General features: G+C 44.4%; 2 protein-coding genes across 2 annotated transcripts in view; both read right to left on the bottom strand.

The window, feature by feature from the left end:
* Positions 1 to 912: 912 nt before the first annotated feature.
* On the bottom strand, positions 913 to 1,487 carry LOC117592775 (stonustoxin subunit beta-like; the record flags this gene model as incomplete). Its single annotated transcript, XM_034295281.1, has 1 exon — positions 913 to 1,487. A coding segment is annotated over one exon (537 nt), but the record flags the coding sequence as incomplete, so codon positions are not given.
* A 1,393-nt stretch (positions 1,488 to 2,880) lies between these two features.
* The window catches only part of LOC105008828 (NLR family CARD domain-containing protein 3-like), a 32,584-nt gene continuing 20,903 nt past the window's right edge, over positions 2,881 to 14,561 (bottom strand). The window contains exons 7-10 of the mRNA XM_034294946.1: positions 14,040 to 14,213; positions 10,757 to 10,930; positions 3,194 to 3,319; positions 2,881 to 2,896 (exon numbers count right to left, since the gene is read on the bottom strand). Coding sequence (XP_034150837.1) covers positions 2,881 to 2,896; positions 3,194 to 3,319; positions 10,757 to 10,930; positions 14,040 to 14,213 — 490 coding nt within the window. The remainder of the gene's footprint in view (positions 2,897 to 3,193; positions 3,320 to 10,756; positions 10,931 to 14,039; positions 14,214 to 14,561) is intronic.

Below are 14,561 nucleotides of genomic sequence, written 5' to 3'. Positions count from 1 at the left end.
CAGATGAATGATTTCTAAATGATAAGGTTTTGTGGTGATTCATTCTGTTCATTAATGATTAGATACTACAGGATACATCTTCAGTGGTGTTTAATCAGGAATATTTTTACTATTATATGATATACAGCTCCGGAAAAAAATAAGTGACAACTGCGCCTTTTTCTTTCCTCTTCAAAAAAGTCAAAAAGAAGGTTTTGAGTGAGGAACAGAAGGTTTAAACTTAAGAGGGCACTGCAAATTGAAAGATTCTGTTCCACACTCAAAACTTTCCTTCTGAAGAATGCATTTTCTGAATTTTCCCAGTCTCCTCCCGTTTTGAACTTGGGAGGGCATGAGGTCCTGGCCCACATCTGTGGAGTACCTGGCTTGGGGGGCCCGTTGCTGTCTCAGTCCAGACTCCTCCTGGTTGTGTTGCAGCTCGATACGATGCCTGACGATTTCAGCTGCCACTGTGCTGACACCTCCCCTTCCCCCTGTGTTGTCCCTGTCCTTGTCCATCTGGCCATGCTTCCGACCTGGACTAAGTTTAAATAGGCTCTAGACTCAGCCCACACGCATTTATTAATTATTACAATTGGACTCTTAATATTTCACTCGGCACAGCTAGAAGAGGACTGGTCACCACTCTGAGCCTGGGTCCTCTCTAGGTTTCTTCCAAAATGTTGGCAGTCTAAGGGAGTTTTTCCTAGCCACTGAAATTCAACACTTCTGTTGTTTGCTCCTTGGGTTTAAGGCCGGGTGTTTTGTAAAAGCACTTTGTGACATCTGCTGATGTAAAAAGGGCTTTATAAATACATTTTAATTGATTGGCTTTTCAACTTTTTTGGAAATGAAAGAAAAAGGTGCAGTGGTCTCTTACTTTTTTCCAGAGCTGTATTTACTCAATATTAGAGAGTTATTATCAGTGTTTTACTACAGTGACTGAACATGACCATGATTAGAGTGAAACATCATGTTGTGTTTGACACAGGGACCATCTGACACAGAGATACTGAGGAGTCAGAATAAACCCTGAACCCTGGATAGAGGGGCTCAGTGAATGTGGTGATGAATGTGTACAGGTGGGTCAGTGTGTCAGAGGAGACCCTGTAGAAGGACAGAGTGCCGGCTGGCCAGTCCAGATACACTCCTACTCTGTGGGAGCCTGAGGAGGTGACAGGTAGGTAAGTTGTCTTATTATTGTGACAGGCATAGTAAATGTTTCCAATACAGTCCAGACTCCAAGATTTGTCATTGAATCCAAGACAACAGTCATCATCACTTCCTCTCCTGTTGATTCCTTTATAAGTCACTCCTATCCAAGCCCCTCTCCCACTCCACTCTACCTCCCAGTAACAGCGTCCAGACAGACCCTCTCTACACAACACCTGTGGTCTGTCCTTAAATCTCTCTGGGTGATCAGGATACGGCTGCTCCTCTCTCCTGGTCACCTTTCTGTTCTCATCAGACAGAGAGAGTTCTCTGTTTACTGTGTTTAGGTCCAGTGTGAGATCACTGACATCTGATGGATGAGACCAAAACACAATAATTTATATACAAACACATGCATGTTTTATTTCTATATTTTCCTGTACTGGTTATTTAGACATTCAGGCAAAACACACAAACAAACACACAAGCATAATGAAACAGACATGCACAAACTTAAGACACACAGACATGTACACACAACCCCCCCCCCCACACACACACACACACATACACACACACTTTGGGAACACACACCCCAGCTGTATATGTTCTGTATAATAAATCACTTACATTTCTTCAGTCCTGATTTCAACCTCCACTCTCCACCATGATCCATACTGTGGAAGAAGCAGAGGAACAGACTGTCATTCAGTGATTGTCATTGTCTTACATATACACACACACACACACAACTCTAAGGTTGGACAAAAAATCTAGTTATGAACTAAACTGTGATATAGACATGGGCAATATTTTAGTAACAAACTTTGGTGAATTTTTAAATGTTAATGAGATGCAGGTCACCAGAGCGGACAGGTTTAGTCGATCAGTCATCAGTGTATTTAATGTGGGAGGTCCATCAGTCATCAGTTTATTTAATGTGGGAGGTCCATCAGTCATCAGTTTATTTAATGTGGGAGGTCCATCAGTCATCAGTGTATTTAATATGGGAGGTCCATTGACATTGTAATACACCAGAGTTGACAGGTTTAGTCCATCAGTCATCAGTGTATTTAATGTGGGAGGTCCATCAGTCATCAGTTTATTTAATGTGGGAGGTCCATCAGTCATCAGTGTATTTAATATGGGAGGTCCATTGACATTGTAATACACCAGAGTTGACAGGTTTAGTCCATCAGTCATCAGTGTATTTAATGTGGGAGGTCCATCAGTCATCAGTTTATTTAATGTGGGAGGTCCATCAGTCATCAGTTTATTTAATGTGGGAGGTCCATGGTTATTGTAATACACCAGTGGTGGTCAGAATAATGATGGACATTCTGAGTCTTTTCAGTGAGTCAAAAATTCTGGCTCTGTTCACCTGAAAGAGCCGTCTCATATGGCTCCTGAACGACTCTTCATTTAAAATACATAAAAATAACCCCAGAACAATGAAACAACTGCACATTTCCAGTTTTACAAGTGTATTGAGATCTGTAAATGTGTAGACATAACTGTAAATTTGTACATAGATCTGTAAATGTGTAGACATAACTGTAAATTCGTACATAGATATGTAAATGTGTAGACATAACTGTAAATGCATACATAGACATCAATGGCTGAAAAGTATTTTGCTCTAAGAGCTGGAAATACAGAAAAGTCACTCTCTATTGGTTGTCTTTTTACATGTGACTTTTGCTACATTGCAAATGTGTGTTTTGCATATGTGTGAGATTTGTGTGTGCCTTAGTAGCGATACAGCCTACATACAAACACAAGTAAATATAACCCACGACCGGACTTATTGTGAAAAGGTAAATAGGTGATTGAGTGTCTTTTTTTTGTTTAGAAACCATTTTCAAATTGATTTACCAGAAAAGTCAGTACACTGTGATATATACAAACATTAGTACAGGTAGGTAGTTCTCTGTTTGTCACAGATGACATAAGGCAAAACAACATGACAGCTTAATACCACATTACTGATAGAGAAAATATCCACAGGACATACTTGAGTTTCTCCAGTCTCCAGTGTGGATCCTCCAGTCCAGCAGAGAGCAGTCTGACTCCTGAGTCTCCTGGGTGATTGTAGCTCAGATCCAGTTCTTTCAGGTGTGAGCGGATTGTCTTCAGAACAGAGTCCAGAGTTGCACAGCTTTCCTTTGTGACCAGACAGCCTGACAGCCTGCACAGAGTTGATCATTAACAAAGTCTTACATTAACAAAGTCTCCTATGCGCCATCGGCCTGTAAAAATTATTTCTTTTTATATATTTAAAAACAGATGGTCCGGCCCTCTGGCATTTGCTGATGGCGGATGCCCCTGGTTGTAGAGTTCATTGAATCATTCTTTTATTCAACATTGTGGGAAACCCAACTTGGGTTCATTTAATAATTTAGCGACTGTGCAAACTGCTTACCTGGGCGCAAATATTTAGAAGAGCAAACCTACATTTTCCATTAGAAATAATGCAATATTTTTTTTCCTAATCTAGAGTAGAAACATAAAAAAAATTGCCATGTATGGATATTGTTTTAGACTATTTGCAATTCGCGAAATTCAAATTGCTCAATAGACTGTTAGTTACTGGGAATGTAACTCCCTAGAGGGGTTTACCCCTGCCGCATAAGCGGTCGTCACTGAAAAGAATTTATGCACGTGTCAGACAATTATTAATTATGCACGCCCAACGTTATATGTCATGGAGCTCCGCCCCCTAGAGGGCTTAGCTCTTAGTGATTTACAGCGGAGCGAGCAAGCCAAGGATACACTCCCTGCCAACCAAACCCAACAGTCCAAGACCATCCCAACACCCTAAACAAACAAACACCCCTCAGACTGCCAAAGGCAGGAAGGAACAAGTAAATACAAGGAATGTGCAAAAAAACGTGTATAATAGACCGTGTCAACCCTACAGAGCGAGTGAAAACACGCCTGCAAATGGAAAGACGGGAGGCGAACCCAGGTAGCGGTATTGAGAAACACCCCTCATACTATTCCCCAACGGAGCTATGCGACTTCACACAATAATTACAGATTCCCAGTGGCGCCACTGAGAACTGAGTAAGTCAGGGATGTAGAAGAAACATCCAGTAGGTAGAAACGAATAAAAGCTGACTGCGACGACCACGACACTGCGGCACAAATATGGTCCACTCTGACCCCTGAAAACGGGCAGAGGACGCAGCGATCCCCCGTGGGTAGTGGGCTCTGAGACCCTTGGGAGCTGCGCACTCCGAACATTCATAACACAGCCGCTGTTGGGAGAGCGGGCGGCCCAACCGGGAATCTGCATAACAAACAAACAGCTAAGGAGTCAATCTAATTCTCTGAGTCTGTTCAACGTAATGAGCCAGCACGCGAATGGGGCATAAACTTTGCAGCCTCTCCCCCTCCTCGCCCGAGGGGGGAGGAAGAAGAAAATATTGCAGTTCAATCACCCTGGACTGATAAGAGCTGGTAAATACCTTAGGCACGAACGACGGGTTTGGGCATAGCGTGGCACAACGCGGATAGTCCCTAATGGACAGGCATCCAGGGGGCACTGAGAACACATGCAGATCCTCCCTAATGAACAGGCATCCAGGGGCACTGAGAACACATCCAGATCCTCCCTAATGGACAGGCATCCAGGGGGCACTGAGAACACATGCAGATCCTCCCAATGGACAGGCATCCAAGGGGCACTGAGAACACATGCAGATCCTCCCTAATGGACAGGCATCCAGGGGGCACTGAGAACACATGCAGATCCTCCCTAATGGACAGGCATCCAGGGGGCACTGAGAACACATGCAGATCCTCCCTAATGGACAGGCATCCAGGGGGCACTGAGAACACATGCAGATCCTCCCTAACGGACAGGCATCCAGGGGGCACTGAGAACACATGCAGATCCTCCCTAATGGACAGGCATCCAGGGGGCACTGAGAACACATGCAGATCCTCCCTAATGGACAGGCATCCAGGGGGCACTGAGAACACATGCAGATCCTCCCTAATGGACAGGCATCCAGGGGGCACTGAGAACACATGCAGATCCTCCCTAATGGACAGGCATCCAGAGGCACTGAGAACACATGCAGATCCTCCCTAATGGACAGGCATCCAGGGGGCACAGAGAACACATGCAGATCCTCCCTAATGGACAGGCATCCAGAGGCACTGAAAACACATGCAGATCCTCCCTAATGGACAGGCATCCAGAGGCACTGAGAACACATGCAGATCCTCCCTAATGGACAGGCATCCAGGGGGCACTGAGAACACATGCAGATCCTCCCTAATGGACAGGCATCCAGAGGCACTGAAAACACATGCAGATCCTCCCTAATGGACAGGCATCCAGAGGCACTGAGAACACATGCAGATCCTCCCTAATGGACAGGCATCCAGGGGGCACAGAGAACACATGCAGATCGCTCACTCGCTTAGCAGAGCACAAGGTGAGGAGAAAGGCTGTTTTCATAGAGCGTGATTTATTCCAAGGGCTCAAAGGAGGTACACAGAGGACATAATCACTTCGACTGGGCAACATAGAGGAAGACCGCTGTTAGATTCTGCCAATTTTTGATCCATGAACAAAATGAATACAACCCCGAGTCAGGGGAGAGCCATCTTTATTCAGCATGAGTCTACGATGTTGACCTTCCATTGATCTTAAATGTTCTCCAATGATTACAAAGTTAACACAGTCTTTTATGCCAGGACACATAGGAGGTGGTAAGTGTTCATTGCCAACCATTGCACAGACTATTATAAGAAATAGTTTGTCCTACAAAATACCCTTGTATGGTGTATTCCAACCTATGACCCAAGGGTCTATTCAGAGAGTCCTATGACAGTCACATACACAGTTCCTAGCAGGTGGTATGGACAGAGTGTTTGGGACCCATCACATTTCCTACCTAGTGTTCTTCGTACAGAGATAGTTAGTACTCTCATACATTGTGTCAAGCTTAATTCAATTACTTTCATGCCCAGTATCTCTCACCGCTCACACCAATACACAAACATGTCCCACCTAGATGAAGACCTAGCGTCCTGTATAGTGCATACCACTGCAGCAGACAGTCCCCTTCGAATCAGCCTGTCCCATTCAGGGGCCAGACCAGTAGCCACAGGGCGATCTGGTGCCACGAGGATCAGATGTGGCCGATCCGATCTGAGCCAGTAGACGAGTAATGAATGTAACAGCGGGAATGCGTAAGGAGCCTGGGAGGCCAGGGGTGGTGGGCAAAGGCACCTACCCCTAACGGAAGGGTGATTCCGTTGACTGAGGGAGAACCAAAACCAACACTGAGCGTTCTGCCTCGACACAAAAAGGTCCGTCTGTGCTTCCCAATATCGCTTCCAGATGAGGGAGACGATTTCTGGATGAATACGCCACTCGTCGTCTCGAAGACCCTCTCGGGACATTAGGTCTGCACCCATGTTCAGAACCTCTCCATAATGTGAACGGCCCAGAGAGAGCACAGGTGTCTGTGTGCCCAGAGCCACAGGCGCGTGGCTGACAGGTGAAGAGTAGGAGACCTGACTCCCCCAATGGCGATTGATGTAGGAGACCGCGGGCTGATTCTCTAAGTGAATTAGAACGTCACAGCCTCTGATCAGGTCCAGGAAGTGCGTTAAAGCAGAACAGTGTCCAACTCCAACAGATTGATGTGGCAAGGGCCTGAAGGCCACACGCCCCCTATTGCCCGCCCCTGACATACATCTGTGAACACTTGAACGAATGATGTCACTCTCCCCATGAGGACTCGCTGAGAGAGTGAGTCTCTCCAATAGGCCAGATCCCCTCGTAGGCAAGTCTGCAGGGATAGGAGTCGTTTTTGATGAAGCACTGAGTCTACCTGCTGTCTCGTGTACTCGTAAGCCCTGCAACGCAAATTGGAAAAACTTTCTGTGACGGGGAACAATCGGTATATGAAAGTAAGCATCCTTTAGGTTTAGGCTCATGCAAATTACCCCCGGGAGCATGGATTCCAATAAACAAGTCATAGTGAGCATGCGAAAGGGCCGTTTGTCACACACTCCGGGTGCTCATTTTCTAAATCTGTCTGACACCGCCCATTTTCTTTGGAACCAGGAAGTAGAATACCGCTGCGTTTCAATTCCTCCGGAACCACAACGATAGCTTCCTTGTTGAGGAGCTCCGTTATCTCTGACAGGAGGCCATCCGCCTTGACCTGCGACGACATCACTGTCTCCACTTCTCTCGAATAGGGAGGAGGGAGCTTGCGAAACTGAAACAGATAACCTTTTCTGATCGCTCGAGCCAAGGTGACAGTGTACAGACGCCACTCCCAATAGCGCTCTGAGAGAGGGCGAGCACGAAGTTGAGGGGCGTTCAGAAGAAAATTCTAGTAATCCTCTTCCGGCCCTATCGCCACCGGTCTTGCCCGAGAAGGGAGAGACACGGTCCAGTGAGGGAGAGGATCGAAAGGGAGCAGAAAAAGAGGTACAGTTGGGATGCGAACCCAAATGAGAGCCGGCGACGCTACCTGATGGACCACATTGGCTCATAACAAGAGAGGCACTCATACTGTTAGAAGGCATAGATCCGCTATGCATGGAACCTGGCATCTGCATACACAGGACCTTAGCTGCTATAACACAAGCATTGTCATGGCGATGTTGGTGATAGCACTCTAAACTGTTTTCATGGAGACAAAGTGCAGGGGAAGCTGACGACGTGCTAATCACTGAAGACGCTGCCCGGTGTTTTAATCTACCTGAGCGAGCGGGAAGAGAGGCTGGAATAGTTATGTCTATAACATCCCAGAAAGCCTCAGAAGCTCCCGAAAAGGAGATTTACATTCTCTAACCCTACTCGCAAAGGGGAGAGTATGAGAGCACATAGATCTGACCAAGTCCCAACAATCTACAGTGTGAACGTGAGGGGAGTCTCACAGACGCTAACGTTCATACCCAAAGGAACCACACTATGGACTATGTAGAGGCAGAGAAGTATCTGTCGCATAAGTGGTAACCAAAGGAGGCAAACTGACCCTAACTGAAGGCAAAGGGTTGTTCAAAGACTCAGACACCGCCTGAGAATGTACAGAAGCACAACTTACAACATTAGAGTATCGTTCTGAAGAAACTTTATTTAAAATTGTAGATGAAGGGGCTGAATCGGTGATGAAGTGCAACCCAGCCAACACAACCTGAGAGTTAGGCGTGGGGGCCGGGTAAATTAATTCCGCTCAGAGCCTTTGAGAGATGAGAGAGAAAGCCACATGTGCCTGTGACCGGCGACGGCAGATGCATTGATCCGCCCGGAGCAGATGGTCTGAGCCTGCTTGAGGTGCAGGATAGCTTTCATGGAGTCCGCAATCGTCCCTATCTCGCGTGAGGTAAGAGTCGAAGCGCGCTCCAAAACCTCAGTGGTAGCTGAAGCTAGAATAGCAACGTTGTTAGACTCTGCCATAGACTGCGCTGTTAAAACGTAGGCCTTATCCAAAAACTGGGCAGAAAGCCTGTCTTTGGGGGATGGCAAGAGGGGATTCTTCCCCTGCCAGCCCCACAATGATAGAAAGTGTGCAGCCAGTGCAGGTTCCGAGAGAGGGACAGCACCACTAATAGTGGACTGCCTACCTGCCACCTTAGTGAAAGGAAGGTAAGAATGAACCGGACCTCTTGCAAAGAGCGGGGCATCCCAGGAAAACCTTAAATCCTTGGACCTCCAGGGCGGGAGCATCGACGGCTTAGAAGAATTCAACCCAGGAACCGTAGGACATCCTGGACTTCTCTTTAGGCGGCGGAAGAGTAGGAATAGGCAGCTCAAACCTGAGCGCGGCTCGTTCTATAATCCAGTAGAGGTGGAGGAGGACAGGAAAGGGAGGTGGCCAAGGAAACATCGTCATCCATTTCCAAGACAGGTGGAGCAGGAACAGTAGACCCCCCCCCCCCGCAGGGGGCGGAGCTCCACAACATATAACAGACATATCTTTGATATTAGGTTAACTTTATGCAAATATTTTTACTAGCAATCAAACATTCTAATGGATTTATCTATGGATTTAAATTGTATTGATGTTTAGAGCCTTATTAAACAAACAAAAATACTATAGTATATCTTCTTTGGAATAGTCATTTTTTCTTATTCTTATATAAGGCCTCCAATAAAAAATAAAAAATTAAATCTCAATTTAATTAATCATAATACCCTGGCAGTTCTAGTGTTAATAACTCTCGTAACAGGCGCTTTATCTCACCTGTCTCTCTCCTTCAGTTTAATGTGGAGTAATTTACATTAAGCTAATTCGTCGACTTTAGTCCAGTGTCGATAAACAAATTACATGTTCTTTTCAAACACCATTTTAGACAGAAACTTTATGGAAAAACTTTTTTTTATTTACTTCTGAAAATGTTCATGAAACAATGATGGGTTAAACATGTAGCCTATTGCCCGTTTAACAACCGATAAGTCCTTCATGTAAACGTGCTATGTCATATACTCGTTTGGGTCTACTGTGGCATATTGTACTTCATCAAAAAAACATATACTTAATACTTGCACATTTTCTGCCCTCCTCAATTTGCCCTTCTGGTTAGACGCAAACTGCATTTCGTTGTGCTGTACTTGTACTTGTTCATTGACAATAAAGTTGAATCTAATCCAATCGTCTTTTCACCAGTCATCGTCATATGTCTCGTGAACTATACTGAAAAAAATCTGTGATTCTACTAGAAGTAATCTGAGATGTAAACAAATGATATGCAGATAGTTAAGGGGTTATTACATTTTACTGAAGTATTTGGACATGCTTGGTTGTAAAAGAACTAGGATCAGCTTGCTTTTACTGACGTTACTCCTCTTTGGGATGTCAGGACTGGTCAGGTCCTGTATGCAAGGTTGCTAGATTATTGACAGTAAACCTTGAAATCTGCATTTTATCTAGATAACCCTGTCTGTAAATCGACCTGCCATTAAAATAGCCCAATTGTGGGGCAAACCTAGCCATCTGGCAACACTGCCAATATATAAAAAAATTGGATTAGCAAACGCAACGTGCCATTGGAACACAGGACTGATGGTTGCGATTAATGGGCCTATGTACATAGATATTCCACAAAAAACAGCTGTTTCAAGCTACAATAGTAATTTACAACGTTAACAGTGATTACACTGTATTTCTGATACATTGTATGTAATTTAATGGACAAAAAAATTCACTTTTAAACAATTGTTTATTTACCCTTTTAAACTATAATAAACTATAATTTCCAAAACGTTTTGTGTGATGTCAGAAACTTCATACTTCTAACATTTTATATAAAATTCAAATTTTATAGTTAGTTTGAAACATGACTCAAAAAAGCAGCGCTTTGAAAACTGAACGGTGCATCGGACACTCCAATCAATACTTTCATGCATTTAAAGGGCAAACAGGACCAATAACTTGTTTCATACTGACATTAGTAGTGACATGATAAAATCCACATGGAAGAAAAATAAAGGAAAGGAAGGATTATAAAAAACACAAATCCTAAACAATCTAGATTGCTTCACTGCTATCAGACATTTTAGAACTGTATGGACCAAATAAATCACTAAGTGAGAAATGCTGGATCATATTTGGGGTTTTGGACAAATACAAACTGTTAGCCTACTCACCTCAGAGTCTCCAGTCTACATTGTGGATCCTCCAAAATAGCAGAGAGACGCTCAACTCCTGCATCCTTCAGATCATTGTTACTCAGATCCAGTTGTTTCAGATGTGAGGGGTTTGACTGTAGAGCTGAGACCAGAGAACCACAGCCTTCCTCTGTCACCAGACAACTTGACAGCCTGTAGAGAGTCAATCAATTTCACTAACTGATTATGCCATGGAAAATCCTCCTTGTGTAGTGATAAATAACTTTGGGAACATCTGAGATATACAACCCCATTTCCGAAAAGTTGAGATGGTGCATAAAATGCAAATCAAAACAGAACGCAATGGTTTGCAAATAATTTATTCCTATATTTAATTCAAAATAGTACAAAGACAGCATATTAAATGTTGAAACTAAGGACTTGTATTGTTTTGGGAATACATGCCTATTTTGAATTTGATGCCAGCAACACATTTCAAAAAAGTTGGGACTGGCAACCAACTACATTTTAGTTTAAACTTTTACACAGCATCCCAACTTTTTTTGGAAATGGAGTTGTATAACAATAAGAGATAAGGACTGGCTTAACGCACATCATGAACCTTTAGCTATAGAATAGTATTTTACACCATACCCCTGTGGATAGAACAAGTACCCGTTGCCTAATTCTCTCAGAAGTAACAGATCATTACATTGTTAGGCTTAGAAATGCAATTCAACCTGCCCTTTATCCAAACAATATTTTCTGACCCTCTGACCGGCTGCACCATGGATACAACCGCTGGGCTGTGGGTAATGAGACAACCAGCACAAGGAGGGGAGATGGCAGCCGATGATGCGCTGCGCAGACTTTTCCACCCTCTGGAGGGACTTGCGGTCTGCAGCGGAGCAGCTGCCTACCAGCCAGTAATGCAGCCTGAGAAGATGCTTTTAATGGTGCCCCTGTACAAGTTGGTGAGAATTTTTACAGATATGCCAAATTTCTTGAGTCTCCTTTCTTGAGTCTCTTGGGCAGTTTTCACTTGTCTGGATCAAGTGAGGTCATCTTTGATGAACATACCGAGGAACTTGAATTTGGAGACTCTCTTCAGATCAGCTCCATCGATGTGAATGGGGGCGTGACACCCCCTGGCTCTTCCTGAAGTCCATGATCATCTCTTTAGTCTTGCAGACATTGAGAGAGAGGTTGTTGTCCTGGAACCATGTAACCAAGTTACCGCCTCTCTGTAAGCGGTCTCATCGTTGTTGGAGACCCAGGATGGTAGTGTCATTTGCAAATTTGAGGATGATGTTGGAGCTGTGTGCGACCATGAAGTAATGGGTGAACATGGAGTAAAGGAGGGGACTGAGTACGCAACCCTGTGGGGCTCCAGGTGCTCAGGGTCAGTGCAGAGGTGAGGTTGTCGATTCTCACCACCTGGGGTCTGCCAGTCAGGAAGTCCAGGATCCAACTGCAGAGGGAGAGGTTCATTCCCAGGGTCCTGAGCTTAGGAACACGTTTGGTGGGCACATTAGTGTTGAATGCAGCGCTGTAGTCCACAAACCACATCCTCACTTTTGTGTTGTCTTTTTCCAGGTGGGAGAGGACGGTGTGTGTCGTCAGGGCGATGGCATCGTCCGTAGATCTATTGGGGCGGTGTGCAAACTGAAAGGGGTCCAAGCTTTCAGGAAGAGTGGATCAGATGTAAGTTCTGACCAGCCACTCAAAGCACTTCATGATGATGGAGGTCAGTGCTACAGGGCGGTAGTCATTCAGACAGGTGATGGAAGGTTTCTTCGGTACAGAGACGATGGTGGTCCGTTTGAAGCAGGAGGGGACTACAGACAGGGACAGGGAGAAGCTGAATATGGAGGTGAAAACCTCTTCTAGCTGTTCAGCACCCTCCTTGTGGACACAGCCTGGAATGCCATCTGGCCCTGGTGACTTCCGAGGGTTTACTTTTTTTTAAACTCTCGTCACATCAGCCATGTTTAGGGACAGAGTGTAGTCGTCCTGGTTTTCACCAAGCCTCACAGAGGAATTGTGTTGGTTGCCTCAAACTGTGCATAGAAGGAGTTGAGCTCGTCAGGGAGCGAGGCGGCGGGACAAGCATCACTGCTATTTCTCCCTTTGTATTTTGTCATGTTTTGCAGTCCTCCTCACATGCATCTGGTGTCAGAGCTGTAGTAGTTAGACTCCAACTTATCCCTGTATTCTCTTTTTCCATCCCTGATAGCCTTCTGTAGGTCATATATGGATGTCCTCAAAGCCTCCAGATCCCCAGAGCTATAGGCAGAGGACCAGACTCTGAGCTTAGCATGAACATGACCAATTACCCAGGGCTTTAGGTTGGGGGAAGTCCTGACATTGATCCTTGGGACGACATGGTTGATGCATTTGGAGATACATGCTGAGACAGTTCCCATCGGCTGCATCACAGAACATCTAGAAAATATTATTGTGCTTTTGGCTTAACCTTTTGAATTTTTCTACCAGTTTTTGTAATCCTCTCCCAATTTAATTATATAAATGTTCTCTATTATGACCAGTGGATGTTAAAACAAAGCCTTATGCTGTATTAAGTTGCCTTGTCTCAACATCCACACAGAAGTTAGGGGACAGTCAATTTACTACATTGAGAAATTTACTATAAGCATGTTTCACCAAGCCTTTCTGATTCTTATCACACTGCTCACTCAATCAGGAAGTGTTTAGCTGATACAAGTGTCCATGAGAGTAACATATTCCCCAGCCTTAAAACCATGACTGAAATTGGTGTCGGCTCCTCCACCAGAAGAAGTCGCTACAGCACAAAGTGACAAGGCAGCCCTGTGTGACTTCCACCCATCCATCACGGCAACACAGACAAATTGCTGTCCACTATGCTGGATCCCTGGGCAGCATCAGTATGTAGCAACCAGACAATTCCTGAACAAATGTTACAGATGGGGAAGTTTAAGTCCCTATGAGACAACATGGTAGAATGATAATGTGTAATAATAATACAGTGGGAATGAATGGTGGATCAATGGACATGGGAGGTGTTGAGTGAAGATTAATTCTAATGTTTGATATACTTGGTCTAACAGAAAATGTAAAGGTTGTGTGAGATTATGTTTTGTTTGTAATGGTGGTCCTGAGAGTTGTGGTGTGTTTCCTTTCAGACCTGCTAGGATGTCTAACAGGGTTTGATTTTTACCAGGGAGTTTTGGACCTGCTGACAGCACAGAGAGGTGGAAAAAACAGCAGATGTTTGTCTTCCCCTTTTGATGTTATGTTTACTGTTGTGTTGTCATTTGTGTTGTTATTTATTATTACTCACTTCAGAATCTCCAGTCTACATTGTGGATCCTTCAGCAGAGCAGAGAGCTTCTCCACTCCTTTATCCTTCAGGTCATTTTTACTCAGATCCAGTTCTTTCAGGTGTGAGGGGTTTGATTTCAGAGCTGAGACCAGAGAAGCACAGCCTTTCTCAGTGATTCCACAACCTGACAGTCTGGAGAGGGATTATCATGATGTCATAAACAGAACAATAGTTTAGAATAACATTTAAATAGCCTCTATATGAAAGAAAAGTGTATGTGTGTGTGTTTTAGGTCTTTCTATACCAAATGTACCCATGAACATTTTCCGGTCCCCTTGAGACAAAAGTTAATTTCCGGCTCAGGGTTTAGGGTCAAACTTTGGGGTTTCTTTAAGGTCCAGGCGTTGTTGGTCAAGTTTAGGGTTAAGGTTAGGCATTACATCTAGGTTAAGTTTAGGCATAAATGTTACTTTATTGAGATTAAGGTTAGGGTTAGGGTAAGGGTTAAGATTAGGGCAAGGGAGCATTCAAAAAAAATAA

This window comes from Esox lucius, chromosome 11 (genome assembly GCF_011004845.1).
Source record: "Esox lucius isolate fEsoLuc1 chromosome 11, fEsoLuc1.pri, whole genome shotgun sequence".
In the NCBI taxonomy this organism is placed as follows: Eukaryota; Metazoa; Chordata; class Actinopteri; order Esociformes; family Esocidae; genus Esox; species Esox lucius.
This window is presented reverse-complemented; position numbering and strand designations above follow the sequence as displayed.